This window comes from Contarinia nasturtii, unplaced genomic scaffold (assembly GCF_009176525.2).
Source record: "Contarinia nasturtii isolate CC-2019 unplaced genomic scaffold, AAFC_CNas_1.1 Cnas_scaffold_78, whole genome shotgun sequence".
NCBI lineage: Eukaryota > Metazoa > Arthropoda > Insecta > Diptera > Cecidomyiidae > Contarinia > Contarinia nasturtii.
The window spans coordinates 1,778,560-1,795,049 of NW_022197436.1; the positions used below are offsets into that span (position 1 = coordinate 1,778,560).

At 32.9% G+C, this 16,490-nt stretch overlaps 2 protein-coding genes across 2 annotated transcripts; one reads left to right on the plus strand and one right to left on the minus strand.

Annotated features, from left to right (window-relative positions):
- Nucleotides 1-11,136: 11,136 nt before the first annotated feature.
- Nucleotides 11,137-12,418, plus strand: LOC116352380. Its single transcript, XM_031784928.1, has 3 exons — nucleotides 11,137-11,260; nucleotides 11,827-12,105; nucleotides 12,187-12,418. Exons 1-3 carry the CDS (start codon nucleotides 11,216-11,218, stop codon nucleotides 12,310-12,312), a joined length of 450 nt encoding a protein of 149 aa, XP_031640788.1. The 5' UTR covers nucleotides 11,137-11,215; the 3' UTR covers nucleotides 12,313-12,418.
- Nucleotides 12,419-13,966: 1,548 nt separating this feature from the next.
- On the minus strand, nucleotides 13,967-16,215 carry LOC116352142 (probable serine/threonine-protein kinase DDB_G0278509). The gene is made up of 3 exons (XM_031784485.1): nucleotides 15,408-16,215; nucleotides 14,966-15,341; nucleotides 13,967-14,878 (listed from the first exon to the last, which is right to left on the minus strand). Exons 1-3 carry the CDS (start codon nucleotides 15,979-15,981, stop codon nucleotides 14,065-14,067), a joined length of 1,764 nt encoding a protein of 587 aa, XP_031640345.1. The 5' UTR covers nucleotides 15,982-16,215; the 3' UTR covers nucleotides 13,967-14,064.
- Between the last annotated feature and the right edge of the window lie 275 nt (nucleotides 16,216-16,490).

Consider the following 16,490-nt stretch of genomic DNA (forward strand, 5'->3'; position numbering starts at 1 on the left):
AATTGCGTGGGGTACTAAAATCATATCAGACAATTACAATTTATGCATATATCGCATATTTATGCATCATATTCAATGTATTTAGTAACGCAAGTTTGTGGCACAAAACACGGGGCTCCGTTTTCAAAACATATTTATTGCATCGATGAATCATCAAAGTGGATGTCTTTAATAACTACTATCTTCGGCCAGTACACGATTTACAGTTTCAATTATTCATGCGTTGCATATGACCATATCAACAGGGCAAATAAGCGATAAAAATGCAACACAGCTCTTGATATATAAGTGCGGTGTGCGCTTAATGATTATGCAAATCGACCGCACTTGCATCAAAGTGGCTTTCAATTAACCAGTGCTGTGAGTGGCTTTTAGTGCCTTTTATACAACAACACACAATTGCACATTGGCACTTTGGCCATACGAACAATATTATATTAGTATTTGAACTTTTCGAAAGAGAAAAATTAGTACCGATTTAATGATTCATTTATTTCTTTCATCATTCAAACGCGTTTTTGTACAAAAAAAAGAAGTTTATTTCATTTAAATGGTTTATTTTTTAGTAGAAATGTTTACACTTGATAATTGAACGGGAGAAAAAAAAAATGATGGAAAAAACAACAACAAATCGAACAAAAATTCGGTCACACGGATGAAAAATATTAAATTAAAGAACGGAAAATCATAATAAAAAGTCGTTACGGTTAAACGTGAGAAATAAATATAACAAACATCGATGAGCCGTTCACACTTCAGCATATTTTGATTCCGCTTTTTTTTTACTCGTTGGCCTTCATTCGGAGTTTTTCTTTGGGTTTGGACATTGCGTGCGTTTTATATCGTTTTATATAGGTGGTCAAAAATCATTTAATTTCAGTCAGTGAGATCAAACAAAAAATACACTTCGATGGAAGCAGACATCCAAATAGAATCAATTCAAAATATGATTGAATCATTTGAGACAGAGAAATAACTCAATGAACGAAGAAAAAACACAAGAAATGAAGTAATATTTTGTTGGTTTTACGGTATTCTTGTTATATACGTACAGATGGAAAGTGGTAGCCAAATTATGAACAAAGCGGGTAATGTGAAAATAAATGCTCAACTTTTCGAATATGTTCTATGATAAATCATAATAAAAACTAATGACAATGTACAACGCACCATCGCATCCGTTTATGAATGGATCGAATTCATTACACACACAGAGAAGAAACAAACATTCTGATAGATAAACATTAAAAGATCTTCTCAGTTACAATTTTAATGTGTGTTTTTCTAATGCCCGCCGATTGGTTCACACTGGCTCCGATGGAATTTTTCCAACCATTTCATTTAATTCGATTGGTGATCAAAATAAATATGATCGTTACACGCACATCTTAATGTTAGGGCTTACAGCTGGGAAGGACTACCAGCCACGAAAAGATATAATGCCTATAACTGCCATTTATGATAATTTTAATCATAATGACTATGATATAATTAGTAATTTTGTTTAGTGAGCTTCTCAAACGCATTTTCGTCCGATTATTTTCGTCTCTTTCGCTGGTTTTTCTCTCATTTAATAAATATAATAATCCAAAGCGGGAAAAGTTCAGAGGTGTCTCGGAATAGTTCGGTTAAATTACTCAATCGGCCTGCACTAATGAATGAGACAAAAAATAAAAGAATGATCTGCTTTTTGGTTTTTAATTGTGAAAATGTCATTCACAAAAAGTTATGTTTAGTGCGAGGACAGCATAATATTTTTGGTTAAAATATTCACAATATTTCTTTTTTTTCATAAGCCGAGAGAAAAAAAGGAATACAAGACATTTTTTATTATTTCGTCAAAATATGACAAGATAAATGGCAGTCCGATTATTGCTTTCGATACTCACCACCGTTTGCTGCACGAAATAAACGCTAAATTGGAAATGAGTAATTTTCTGTATAAACGGTTTTTCAATCATTTGGCAACGATTATTGCAATTCACTGGTCTATTTGCATAATTGCATGTAACAGTGTTCGGAAATTTTCAACGTAATGTACTAATTTGTTGTTGTTGTTTTTTCTCGTTTTTTTTTGTCGCATTCGCAATATAAATGGCATTGGTATTTGGTCGTTGATTCGAATTAATTACGTCAAATCATGTGATTTAGACGAGTTGAATTTTGTAGTAGCGTGATGCATGTCTTCGTGTCCTCACGTCCGTTCATCTGCTTATCGGCTATTTGGCGTTTGGCACACACGTCTCTTTTGCATATTTAAAATGATTAAAATACAAATCGTTTGTCGTGGTCCATACATTGTTTGTGGTTCTGGTTCTGGTTTTCTGGTTAGTGTGACGCTTTGCTGCAAATAATATTGCATGCATACTTTACAACCACTTCCCAGCCACGGTTCCTCGGGTGATATGCATTTGTTTATCGGTACGCATTGAGCATGATTCCATTCCAAATGCCTAGTAATTTCGAAGCAAAACTCAATTCAAGTCAACTATATGCTGTTGAGATCAAAGGCACCGACACTTGGGTGGTTGGTTTATGCATTATGCGCGTTGCCCGCGCGCCACAAAATGCATTCTTTTCTTTTCATTTTCTCTCTTTCTTGGCCTTTGTTTTTATATTGTTACCTGTGAATGATCGTATGGTGCTTTCGCCACGATGATCGCATTAAAGCTTCATAAAAGTATTGTGCGTTGATTCGTTTGGCTTTGTGCTCAGCACACGAGAGAGAAGCGCGCACACACACACACATACAAAATCGTTCTGCTTATTTCTTATTCAGCTTATATAGCTTTTTATGTTTTCGTCATGTGTATATTTTTATCATTTGCTACACGGCTTTTATTCTGTTGGTTTTCGGTCTCTCGCGCGCACTATGCTCTCTCGGTACTCACCATTCGATTTTATTTTTCGTTTCGTGTGTTGCATCGATACATCGATTACGTTAATATATGGCTAATGTAATGACTTGGAAATTAACGCCAATTGACGTTTTTATGATTTATTAAACGGCGATTAAATCGTAATTTGTATGCGATAGCTAAAATCTTTCAATTGGTTTTTCAATCGTTTTCATTTCCCATTTTTTCCATCGTGTTTGTCGTCTCTCCGCGTTGTTTTATTTATTTCGTCGTGTGCTCTCCTTTCCTTCGAACGAGCGAATTCATTCAATGAAATAACTTAATTTCAGGTCACCCACAATTTATATGCCATTTAATTATTATCATCACAATGCTTAACCCGAATTTTTTTATGTGACACTAAATGCAATTTCTTGTGTAAATAATTCATTTTTTATGCATTTTAAATGAATGAATGACAGAAAGTCTCGCCTTTTCCGAGTTGACATGGTGAAAGACACAAAAAAAAACAGTCGTATACACAAAACAACAACAAAATGACATTAAAAAAAAATCGCAGATCAGAGGCGATCTGGACATTTTGCGCGCTACAAGTTAGTCGTTATATATATATTTTCTGTTGTCAGAGCATTTCCCCGCTTTCTCAAACAACATACACACCACACGTATACAAATGGAAGTAACCGTACTGTGATTTTGTTTCACCAAATGTAGTCAGAATAATATGGATAGAATTGGGTATGCATTCACGCTTAATATGATCAAACAGACCGACTACACCTATCACATGTAAAGGCATACCTTCCATAGCATTTAGTTTCCATAAAATTGGTAAAAACGTTTGGATAATGGCAGAATGGCACACTCGAAACAACAACAATAACTACAAAAAAAAATATCACTTTAATCGTAATTAAAGAACGAAAATTGTTGTCAATTTGAGTGTTGGGTGATTTTAATGCAATAAATCGTTGGCCTTTGAACGTGAATTAACGGTGAAAAGTTTGCTATTAAGTGCTATCGAGCTATCATCACCATTCTGTATAGTTATTACAACAAACACGCGAATATCATGCATTAAGGCTTTGGCCGAAGCGAATTAGCACTGTTGTAAATATGAATTTTACAACTGAAAACACCTTAATGAACGCCATTCGAATTATCATTTTGAATGTGTTTTGGGTTTTTTTTTATTTATATGTATGTTCAATTCTTATGCGATACATCAATGTGAATGGTTAAATCAATGATTTATTTCAAACATTTGCTTCTTTGTTCTCAACATCAATGTAAGATGTGTGACACCCAGAGACATAAATGCTGAAATTTTAAAAAAATTGCCTAATAATGTTTTTGAAGACGGGTTTCTTTAGAAACATGCAATATGAACGAATACGAATTGAGTTGAAATTTTTTTTTTTTTTTTTTTTTTTCAAAAAGAAATCGATCTTTGATATTTCAAATTGAAGGGAAAAACGTATGTGAGTTTTCTTCATTATAAAATTTTGTTTTAAAAAAAAAAAAAATTGTGACCAGATTTTCTCAAAAAATTTCAAAACACACGTTTTTTTGAAAAGAAGCGATGAGATTACTGCCTAAAATGAAAAAAAAAAAAAATTCACGTATAGTTGGCGCTACATTCTATGTAATAAGTGTATACTTTTTACTTAGTCCGTTGCAGCGGAAAACAAGTTTGCATATAATACAGCGCCAACTATATGTGAATTTTATTTTGTTATCGTTCTAGGCAATAAATCTATGGTTTTCTTATGGCTTCTTTCATGCATGCAAAGAACACGTCTTGCACATCTTTATAAGACAAATTATTTTATTTAATGTCATCCTTTATGTCTCTGGGTGTCACACATAACCATCAATGTACACGATCATCATCATTTATTTGAAGAAAAAAAAAGATATGAAAAGACATTTTTGTGATAAAATATTACCGAGACTATTTTAAATGTTGGATTTTTACGACTTTGTATCGAACATACTTTGTATGGAAAATAAATATTGATAGTTGTGATGTATTTGCTTTATTTCAACATTAAACTTGCCATCCTGTGGTGTTTTCATCATATATCAAACAGAATTAATTCAGGACGATAAAAAAAAATCTATGTAAAAAGGCAGATACATTCATATATACATGTGAATCGGCGGCAATTGGCTAAATATAATTTTAATTGAGTCTTTCTTTATATCCAATTGCTTATTTTATTTGAAGAAACCATGACAGGCTAATTCTTTGAATAAATACCGAGTTTGTAATGGAACCGACACAGCGATACGATTATAATTTCATTAGCAATACGGGTCCAATAAAATGTGCTGCGTCATTCAAGTTTCAAAGCTTCTGATCCGTCTCAGACAGTGCAAGTGTTAGAACTGAATACAGGATAAGGTGTCTGGGCAACAGGTAATACAAATGGTCCAATTTTTCACACAACCCATTATTAAGTCGATAAAAAAATTCTTAGTTGTAGCACCTTGACCTGTTCGCCGTGTGGTCAATAAAAATGCATCACAATGAATGAAAAAAAAAAAATATTCGGTTAGAAAAAAAATAAGTGGCTCATCACTCTGATACGTATCGTCCGTTATCGATATGGCTGCAAGATAAGATTTCGAATTATAATGCACTTAAGCCATTATTTGCTCATATCTTTGGTCTAATGGATTTCGATCGTTCGTTTACATTTCGATCGCCAATCGAAATGGAATGAAAGGCGCTAGCGTAATGCATAAAACTCAAAGTTTACTCAAAGGATGAATTATTTCGTTCTTTTAAACAAAGGTGTCGAAAACAATTTATTATTTTTTTCGGTGTTTTCTTCTCTCGCTCGGTTTCTCGCCTTCGATTACACATTTCGCATCGAAAGCAATCAAAAGCAAAAATCATATACATTTATTTGTGTTGTCTAATTGAGGCGCCGCCCTTTTTATCACTTATTGTTGAATCGGTTCACGCTTCGCCACCATCCAGCAAGAAGAACACTATTATAAGCGAAGCATGAGAGAATAAAAAATAACACAATAATGATATTATTAGCAGAAACGTTTTCGGGGTTTTTTTTCTCTCTCTGTCCCTCTCTCTTGTAATTTTGTTTTGGTTTTTTATCTCTCAGACGTCGATCGATTACATACGAAAATGACCACGTCGAAAACATAGATACATAGTGTGTCGACTCGGTGTCATCACAAAATGGTTTTACTGACACTTTTTGCATTCCAACATCATGAATGAATTCAGACGCTTACCAAGACCTCTTTCTTTGTTTTCGATCTTTCCTTCTTTCATTCTTTCGATAGCCAATAATATTTGGAATATTGCCGTGAGCTGAATTTTACGTTATTTTCATTGATGAATGTGGAATAAATCACTTTTAAAATGAAGATACAAGCAGTGGCACGATCAACGATGGATGCCGTTTTTATTGAAAAAACAAACACCCATCATCAATTCATACACCTTTGCATTATTTTGCATAATTTTAAAGGTCATTCATCCATTTAAATTCGTTGAAACTATTTCAAAACAAAAAAAAACCCTAACTTTATTTAACGAATGTCTCGCTAGTTGCAAATAAATCATCTTTTCGCATTGAACCTTATAAATAAATGGAAATTGACCACTTCTACACTACCGGTCATTTTGAAATGATTTTTCTTCCAATTTGTACCACCTTGTGAAATACAAAATGATATAAAACCATGAATACATCTCTCATAATGTCTCATGAGATGTTTCAACTGAATCTGAGCATAATCCGAACGAAGAACAAAAGAAGAGAGCGATATAGAGAAGGAATAAGAAAAACGGGGCGAAAACATAAGAATCGACCGCGAGAACGTCCATTTGATGCTACGTAATTATTTTTGAGCAGAACGAACCACCTAGGTGGTCATCAGTAATGAATGAGAAACATAAAATTTTGAGCTCCTCGAACGAAAAAAAAAAAATCTTACATTTTTTAGGGCTGTCATGATTAAATGCTTAAATCACCGTGTTCCGTGGTCAATTTTTCGAAATAAATTTCCGACAACTTTTGGCTCAACAAGCGATTACCTAATCAATTAAACAGGCCAAGTTGTTCTTCGCTTCCAAATGTTGCTTTGCTTTATTCATTATACCGTTGTTGCTAATTCGCTCTATATATTGTGCTTCATTTTTATTTCATTCTACTTTCTCACCACTCACCACACATAATTTAATGATGTTAAATAAGCGTCAATTTAATATAAATTCGAATGATATTTTCAAATGTATGTTATAGGAAGTGGTTCGATCGAATGGTGGAAAATCAAACAAATGGGCTTGCTGGTAATAATTTCGATGATGATGACGAAGATTTATAATCGAATCGTTGACAAGATAGATGAACAATGTGTTCTATGTTTGAAATTTCTGAGTAGTAAAATCAATAAAGTGATGTAGTTTTGGAAGTATTCAAAATTAAACTGTGACACGGCCTAATTTTCATTGAATACGATCTTAATTGTGATTATTAACACGACCCATGATTTGATGATTGCCTTTTTTCGTAGTCTTTTCACTTTTGGGACACATCATCAATTTTTGTTCGACTCTCTTCACTCCTTATATTGTTCTCGAGAGGTTTCCAATTGACTGCGACAAACTGGTCACAATGGATGCCATTGAAAATGAGGGTAACAACGAATGAAAGGTGGTTATACGAGGCAATTGTTGTTATTTTATGTGCATGTGTGTGTTGTCAAGCAAACAAAATATTTGAATGAAACATCGTTTGAAGTGCAACAAAGGCGCTTTGCACTTCATCTCAGTTTCACATTTCATTTGTGTGTGTTTTTGTGCAGTCAATCGTTTTGAAATTTGTTGTTTTTTTCACTCTCTTGTTGGCTTTTGTCGTTTTACTAGACAGCCACATTGAGGCACCGTAACTAATATGGGTTAAACAACTCAATTAATTCACAGAGTTTTCATTTATTCCGTTTTTGTTTTCGATAAAAATGAAGTTGAGCTGACGATGCGCTTTGTTCGGATCATCAATGCATTTTGTATGCATGTGCAAAAATCATCTCTCTCTCTCTCTCTCTCGCCTGGTCTTTCTCTAGAACTATACTTCAGAAATGGATGCATTCAATCTAACGAACAATATTTTCCATATTAAGTGATTAGTGATTTAATGGTGGCAATGTTTGATTGGCGACAATGGGATGCACACAACCAAAAGCATCTTTGTAGTAGCTACGTCGAAAGGGCATCCTGTTTAATTAAGTACCACCTTGAAAATGTTTATTGAGAACCGTTTAAACGCATGCCTATTGACGGAAGAGACTGAAATAGAATGAGTGAGCGAATTGCCGTGGTTCAAATAGTTGAATGAAATATTGACGAACAATGGTTGTTATGTGCATTCCCAATATGGGCCACAATCCTTGTTCATTTCAAGCCTATTGTGAGATCATAATCGATTTCGTTACGCATAGCAATGCAATTAGATTTTAATTTAGTCAAACATTGACTCCATTTGACGATCCTCATCTGTCACATTGCAATCGCAGCGATCGTTTCAGTCTGCTCGTTGTCAGAATATTTAAAATTGTTTCATTTAAAGTGTTTCTCGTTTTTTTTTTCGGTTCATAATATAATAAATGAATCGGCTGTACAAGTAGTTGTATTACAAGCTCAAATCGCTTGCACGATGATTCTATCTGAACGTTTTTAAGGAGGAAAAAAAACAAATCATGATCGACATTTTCGATGTCAGATTTTCGTTTTTTGTCACTTTTTATTTCGTTTAACGTAATTAAAATAATGTCATTTGCATCAACATTGCAAGTAGAATGGCATTCATTTTTATAGCTAACAAATACGCCATATGTCTTCTCTTCACATGCCTGTCATTCAGTGTTCTCGTCAATTAACTGTATCTGTATCTATTTTGGCAGACGCTCAATCTAAATTGTGTAACTCTAATATTTAATTTGTAATCATGAAAGCGTACAGAGAGAAAGAGAAAGGGAGAGAGAAATGACACGAAATAAAAGTCCTTGTATGCAACAACACAAAGCGCACCATTTTCCCCGGTGCATTTATTAAATTTATGAAAATTGAAACAAACGAAGAAAAGAAGAAGAAAAAAACGGCTCGAGAAAAATTAACACGAAAAATCAACGGCAAAAAGTGATACGCTCTAAATGATGGTGGAGTTGGATCACTTGAAATATATAAGTGCTTTGCTAATTAATTTTCGCATAAAGTGAATGACGATGCGGTTGCTATGTGTTGGAAATTGGTGACAATTTTTCGGTTTCGAAATTGGATACACTGGCAAAACTGTGTACATACAATATTCTCTGTGTGTTAGCATTTAATTGAACTGAATCCTTATTTATATCTCTTAAATAGCCCGTTCGCCACAAATCAAATGAGCAGAAACATAAAACGAAATGTTTCTCAATGAAAAGATTATACAAAATATGAACACGCACACCAGCACGCAAATACCTATAGCAGTGAGCAGTGCATATGAACATTATGCCAATCCAATGTTGCCGCTCTCAAAACGGATTTTTATTGAGTGATTCAGTTCGCCGAGTGCCAACATTGAGCGATAAAATTTAAGCAAAATGCAAAAACAAACAACTTTGTGTTGGATAAACATAATATCTCTAATTAATGAATTAATTAGCTCGATGCTCACATGTGAAAGAATATTTAATCAGTAATTAGTGTCGCCACACTGCAAATCTGAAAATAGATGCAAACGATATTTGCAAATGAATTAGAGAAGAGAAAGAAACATGCAAAATGCAATGAGACATTGAATGGCCCAATCGAATGTGGCTTTTATTTTTATTTTCTCTCTCTCTCTCTGTTCACTTGCAAACACACCATCGTATACCAATACAAATGACACCCAGTATACATAAATAAATACATGCATTTTGGTCCTCCTTTTTGGCCGTACAACTGAAATTGATGTTGCGAATGACTTCCTTTCTAAATACACTTTCTGAAACAATATTTAATTAATGCAATCTGACGAAGCGCGTCACAAATTAGACATCACTCAAATTTACATCGGAAATAAGTGCAAATGCCTTAATCGAAGCAACGAACGAATGATGCACAAATCTGGAAATGTACAGGGAAAAATGTCGAATGAAAAATGACAATTTTGAAAACATGCGCCTTGCATTACGGTGTCGTACGATTGAAGAAAAGATTTTTAAAGAAAAATACACACACTCAACAAATTAAAAGATAATAATGAAGTAAGACAGTTTCACAATAGTTTAACGCATGAACCATCAAAATAAATGGTTTAAACACGTTCATTTGCCAAAATAAAAAAAAAGAAATCATTTGCAATGTGACAAATGCAAAATTTAATTTACTTAATTATTATCATTCATTATTGTTTATTCCACCGCCAAAAAGTTAACAATTCTTATTACAATCAATTTAAAACGTTGTCTTGATCATCGCGATCAGTTGTGTCAGTTATTTTTCAAGGTTGTTTTCAAATATTTCTATAGCCTAACAATTGTATTACGCACATACTCTAGTATTACGCACATTCATGACAAAACACATTATTTCATACGGATAAAGCAGAGGTGACAAAAATATTAAAATTTTAATCAAACAAAATCGGCTGTCCAAATTTGAAGAAACTTATAAAAAAGAAATGAATGCGTAAAATTATTTATTCTTAGCAATGGTCGTTTGAGAAGTAGGGATTTAATGATGCAAAATTCTAATGCATTATTTCATGGATTCAGCCCAGCCCGTTGACGCTTTCAAGCGTGGAATTAATCGTTTTAGCAAAGATGATACACGTTGATGATATAATGACGATCGATAGAAATAATGTAGAATAATAAAAACAAAAATATTTGCGTCAATTTCGAATTGCGTCAATTTAGATGCCAGTTGTTATTCCTCTCTGAAAAATACGAAATAGGTCAAATTAGTGAAAAATTTCTATTGTTCATGAAAATTGCGGTAAACGTCCACACTTTATATTTGGTTGTGTTTGTTCGATAAAAAATAATATTATTATAATTATTATTATTGTAATAATTAATAACCTTTGTTGCTAGGTATGAAATACAATGTCATGCTACATTTTAATTTTTTTGAATTATGAAAAATGTTTGTTATTTAATCAATAAGTTCCTTCATAAATTAGAAAAATAACCGAGAAGATTACGTTTCATCTGTTATGTTTGCTCAGGTGGAATGACACATTTTTTTTTGGTGACGGTGAACACTTTATCAAGTATAAATATCCTGAAATTATCGTTATCTTCATCAGTATATTTCAGACTTTTATCGAAACTGAAAAATCAATTATTGAACAATGAATTTGCTCAAGACTTCTATTCTCCTCTTTGTGATTTTTGCGGTAAGTGTGAAAAATATTAGTTGAAAAAATATCAAGAAAATATTAGTATTAAGATAAAAATTAATTTAATTTAATTAATACTTAAACACCTTAAATATAAAATGTTGTTAAATTTCATTTTATTTTGACTCAAAAGCTTTGTATAAGGTTTTCGATGTTGATAAAAAGAATTGAACATGTGGATTGCGCCACGTACAATTTCAAATGTGAGAACGAACGATATATCATGTGTGGAATTTTTGAAATTTACGCTCTAAAATATGTAACGATTGGTGCCGATACCGTTCGACATCAAATGGTCCACGTCATATATCAACTTCAAGCACATATTTTCATTTAGCTTTTCAGTTGATAATTATCCTTTTGGGATTTGTTATCATTTTGCATTTAAAAGTCAGCTCTTAGATGTATTTCACCTCTAAACTTTTCATTTACTCAATCATGCCAAATAAGTCGCATACAACGCATAATCAATTGTTTAAATTGTCAGACAACTTCTCGCATCTAGCAAACATGTCGTCAATTAATTCATGATTTAATATAAACTTATTTTTCTGTTTATTTAGGTAGTGGGATTGAACCACGCCGGTTCTGATAGTGAACAAGAAGAAGAAGAAGGCAGCGTAATGAGCGGATGCTCAGATCCAGAAGAACAGGAACTTTCTGGAGATGACCCTGACCATAAACAGTTTGATAATCCTGCATACAAAAAGCACATGGACGCTCGTTATAAAGTACTCAAGCGAAAAATAAAGAAAAATCAAATGTGCTGTAACGGTAATGCATGCAAAGGATGCCAAAAAGAATTAGCAATCGCCCAAGATAAATACGATAAAGATCACGAGGTATTTGTGAAGTTAATTGTTTTCATATTTTTCACGAAAATTTATTATTTTAAATTTTATCTTATTCCGGGCATATCATAGAAAGCTGATGCAGGAACGCTGAAAACCGGTATGTTCGAAAAAACAGGTAGCGGACTTCAAAAACGAGTTAACAAATTAGCAAAAGTAGCTAAATCAATGAAGAAAACATTAAGCAAAAAGAAGTGATTTCATACATTATTTTGATTACTTAACTGTGACAAAATCGGGTTTTTAATGAGACTACCTATGTGGTACTCTTTTTACCTGCACAAATAAATAAATAAATCGGAAACAAGATGTTTTGATTAAAAAAAAAATGAATTTCTTTAGAATCTTTGGTTAGGTCTTGTCTACTTGAATATATGTCTTCTCATACAGTTAGTGAATTCGTATCAATCAAACAATGCCTGCATAAAATAAATTATTTGGTTATCGATTGCTGCACAGTTCAAATGCGATGTTGAAAAATTCATGGATTCAAATGGTTCCAGTAATGGTAGCATTTATTCGTGACGCCAAATTGTGTAGTGATTTTTCATTGGCAGACTAAAGTATAAAATACATTTCAAAAGGAGTTTATGTGCTAAATGCATCATTAAAATGTGCACATATTGAATCATGACAACAAATGTGAAACGATTTAATCATATTTTTAATGAGAAAATTACTCGATTGAAATGTATGCACGATTTTACAATTTTAACACTGATGCTTTCTTTAATTCGCCTATTATAATTTCAGCCGCACACCAATTCGTAGATAATGACATTTGTTATCATAATTTTTCTGATTTTTCGAAACCATTCTTTCCTTAGCTAAATATTCAATGGTTTCATCATGTCAATAAAAACGTGAACAAAATTTAAAATAACAATTAAATGTGTGAAAATCACCAAAATAAATGAAATGGATTCGGAAAAAAATTACTTGATTTTGCGTTTATTTTATCATTTTATTTGACTTTTTGAATTTATTTGAAAGAAAAAAAAAATAGTAAAAAATCATCTGAAATTCGGTGAATATGTTGTCAAACCATTCCTGTAATAAAAAAAATTTAGCTGAAATGGCCTAGAATTAAAAAATATGAATTTCTATATCAGAAGTCGGAAGAAACGTCACATTCGATTTTCTAATATCCAAAAAAACGCTAATACTAAAAAATTAAAAATATTACTTAAAAACATCATTCTAACAAGTCGATTATCTTGAAACATCGAATCAATAAGGCAAAACGGTTACCATCATTAAATTTTTCGGTCTCGAATTATGTAAGATCATTTGTAAAAAGCGAACAAACAGTGTATAAAACTATCACAATACATTTGGTTTCAATTTTTTTTTCAGTACGTAAAACGTGTATTTAATCATATACATGACTTTAATATGAGCGAAAAAGTCAACATGGATGTAAATATGTTTCCAGCAACGGGAACTTTCATTTGTAGTGACAATTCGTGCGGTAAATGGAACCGAGTCTATCCGATGTGTCTCAAATAAAAAAACACTTCAAAAGCAGTTTGCATGCTAAATACACGATTAAAACTCATTAAATTATGACAGCAAATGGGAATCGATTAAATCATAGTCATCAATGAGATAATTACTTGATTGAAATGTATGCATGACTTATTTCTATGATTTCACCATTTCAGCACCGATTAAAATAATTGCAATTAACTCAGTCACTATAGTGATTATGTATAATCTGAATATCGCCTTTGATTGCATACATTTACAGTTAAGTGTATAAAAGAGTTGTGAAAAGACAATTGACTATATAAATTGAATTGATCAAACATTTTTTTTATTCTTTTAGAATTTTTTTTCTTCAGTTTTTTTTTATTATTATTTTTATTCAAGAATGAGTCACAATATATAAAGCAAATGTGATAAAATAAACGGACTTAAAAAAGTTGAAATTGAAATTGAGTTCACATTTTAAATATCATCAAGCATAAGTGAATCTAAGACATTTCGTAGATTTGGATCTTTGGCCAATAGTTTTGGTTCTTGACGATTGGTTGAGCTCAATTCTGATGTAATGGTGGCTGGTTGCTTCTTATCAATTGATAATTTATCAGCACTTGTGTCTGGTTTAATGTTTGGAATACTTGGTTTGTTGAGAATTTCGAGAATTTTCTTTTGAATCTCCTCCTCTGGATTGACTTTTGGTGGTTCAACGGGTGCGGCTGATGTCGATGTCTCGGTTTTATTTTGTTCATTCGGCAATACCGTCGATTTATTATCAACCGCTGACGTTTGTTGTACATTGAGATTTGTGTCGCCCAATTCAAATTTATATTGTGCTTCTCGTCGTTCTTGTAAATATTTTAAGATACAATCCAATTGAAGTACCGTTAATGTTCGATTGTCGGCCAATAAATTGATCAAATGCTGAACTGAATCGGGATGTCGAACATTTGCCATTGGAATTGAAGCGTATGGTGATTCATCTGTGTCACCAATCACATCACCATTTTCACCTTGGCACAAATGCTGATAGTTTCGAATAATCAATGCAATGGCATCTTCTAATGGCATATTACGATGTTCAGCTGGTATACCATACAAAATGTTCAATGTAACGCTATTATTTTCCTTGTGCTGTGGTTGAATGATAACAGCATATAATGCACCGCGATTCGATATGTTTGTTAACATTTTTCCAATTGTTAGATCGGCATTCGGAAATAGAAGATCGGCTGTGATTGCAGCACGTTTTAAACGACTCTCAATGTATTCCGCATAATCGCTGCAATTTGATAATATTTACCAATTTATCATTTGTTTTTGTTTTTTTTTTTTAAATATAAATTAAATTCATTCAGAAACAACTTACACCAGATGCTTTTCAAGCACAACAATTTCACAATCATTTGCATTCGGATATTTTGCACGTATTTCACGTGCCGAAGCATAGCCCCGGAGTATGCCACCATTCAGGACGCTTTTGAAATTGTCAGTGGGAAAACCGAATGTTTGTTGGTTTCCAGTGTTGTTGCTATTGTTGGCCATGTTGCTGGCAATGCCACTGCCACCGGCACCACTACTATTGTTGATAGTTTCCTTTTTAATATTGATCATTTGATTCATCATGTTGCCCATATTATTGTGGCCGACCATATTGTTGTTGTTGCGATTATTATTACGGAAATGATTGAAATTACCACTGCCCTGGTTATCTTGATTCCATCTGTCATTGTTTCCTTCACGTCCTGAAATATGAGCAAAATATTTCTTTATTTATATGAAAATTTTAGCCAATCTGTATGGTTACTTACGTTGTGGTGATCGTTCCCGGTCTGTGTGCAAACTCATTTCATTGTTCATATTGTTGCGATTATTGTTTCGATTTCGCCATATTGGTTGTTGTTGTCTCGATTGATGATTGCCGGATGTATTTTGCATTTGTGATACATTTCCCATATTACCCATGTTATTATTGTTTCGTAATGCATTATTGTTATTACTGGATGGAATGCTATTCGCATTATTACTGGATGGAATCGGTGGATTTGTGTTTACCACCGGATTGTTTTGTGTACTTTGGCTGCCAGTGTCTGGATTCGATGCATTATTGGTCGGTGGACCTTTATCCATTTGTTTTTGTGCACCCTTTTTCTGTACTTTGCTTACCGTAATTTTACGACCATTGTACACTTTCTGATTTTCATTATCGATCGCATTGTTTGCACTCGTTTCACTTTCAAATTGAATGAAGCCGAAATTTCGGCTTAACATTATACCAAGAATCGAACCATATTTTGAAAATATGTTCTGTATTTCTGGTTTTGTGGTGTTTTCCTTCAGATTTCCCACATATATACGACAATTTATCGTATTTGGATCGTTCATTTTTGTGCCGATTTGTTTCAATCACAAAATTCAAAAAGGTAAAAACCTACAACAATTTTTTGTGTTGTACCAAAAACCAATGAAGTTATAAACAAATTCTATATGTACTGTCACTTTTCTTTGGCATGACACCAAGTCTCTGCTGCGGTAACAATTCGGGTGCGTTCTTTTTTCCAATATAAGCTCAACACTTTTACAATACGTTTTTTAAATATAATACAAACACTTTTCACCAAATGTACACTTTTTGATGTGGTTATTACGTGAGGTGGTAGTGCCAAACGTCGATGTTCGATTTCCAAGATACTTAATGGCCTTGAAACTATTCAACTTGACAATTTATATATGGAAATGATATTCATGCATAATGCTTCACTCCATATGCATACAATCACATGGATGGAGAACGGCCAAACTTTATTTTGAACACGTGTTGTTCAATATACATTAAATTATTATCATTTTTTGCAAAAAAAAAAACAATATGAATTAATTATATGGAAAATTGT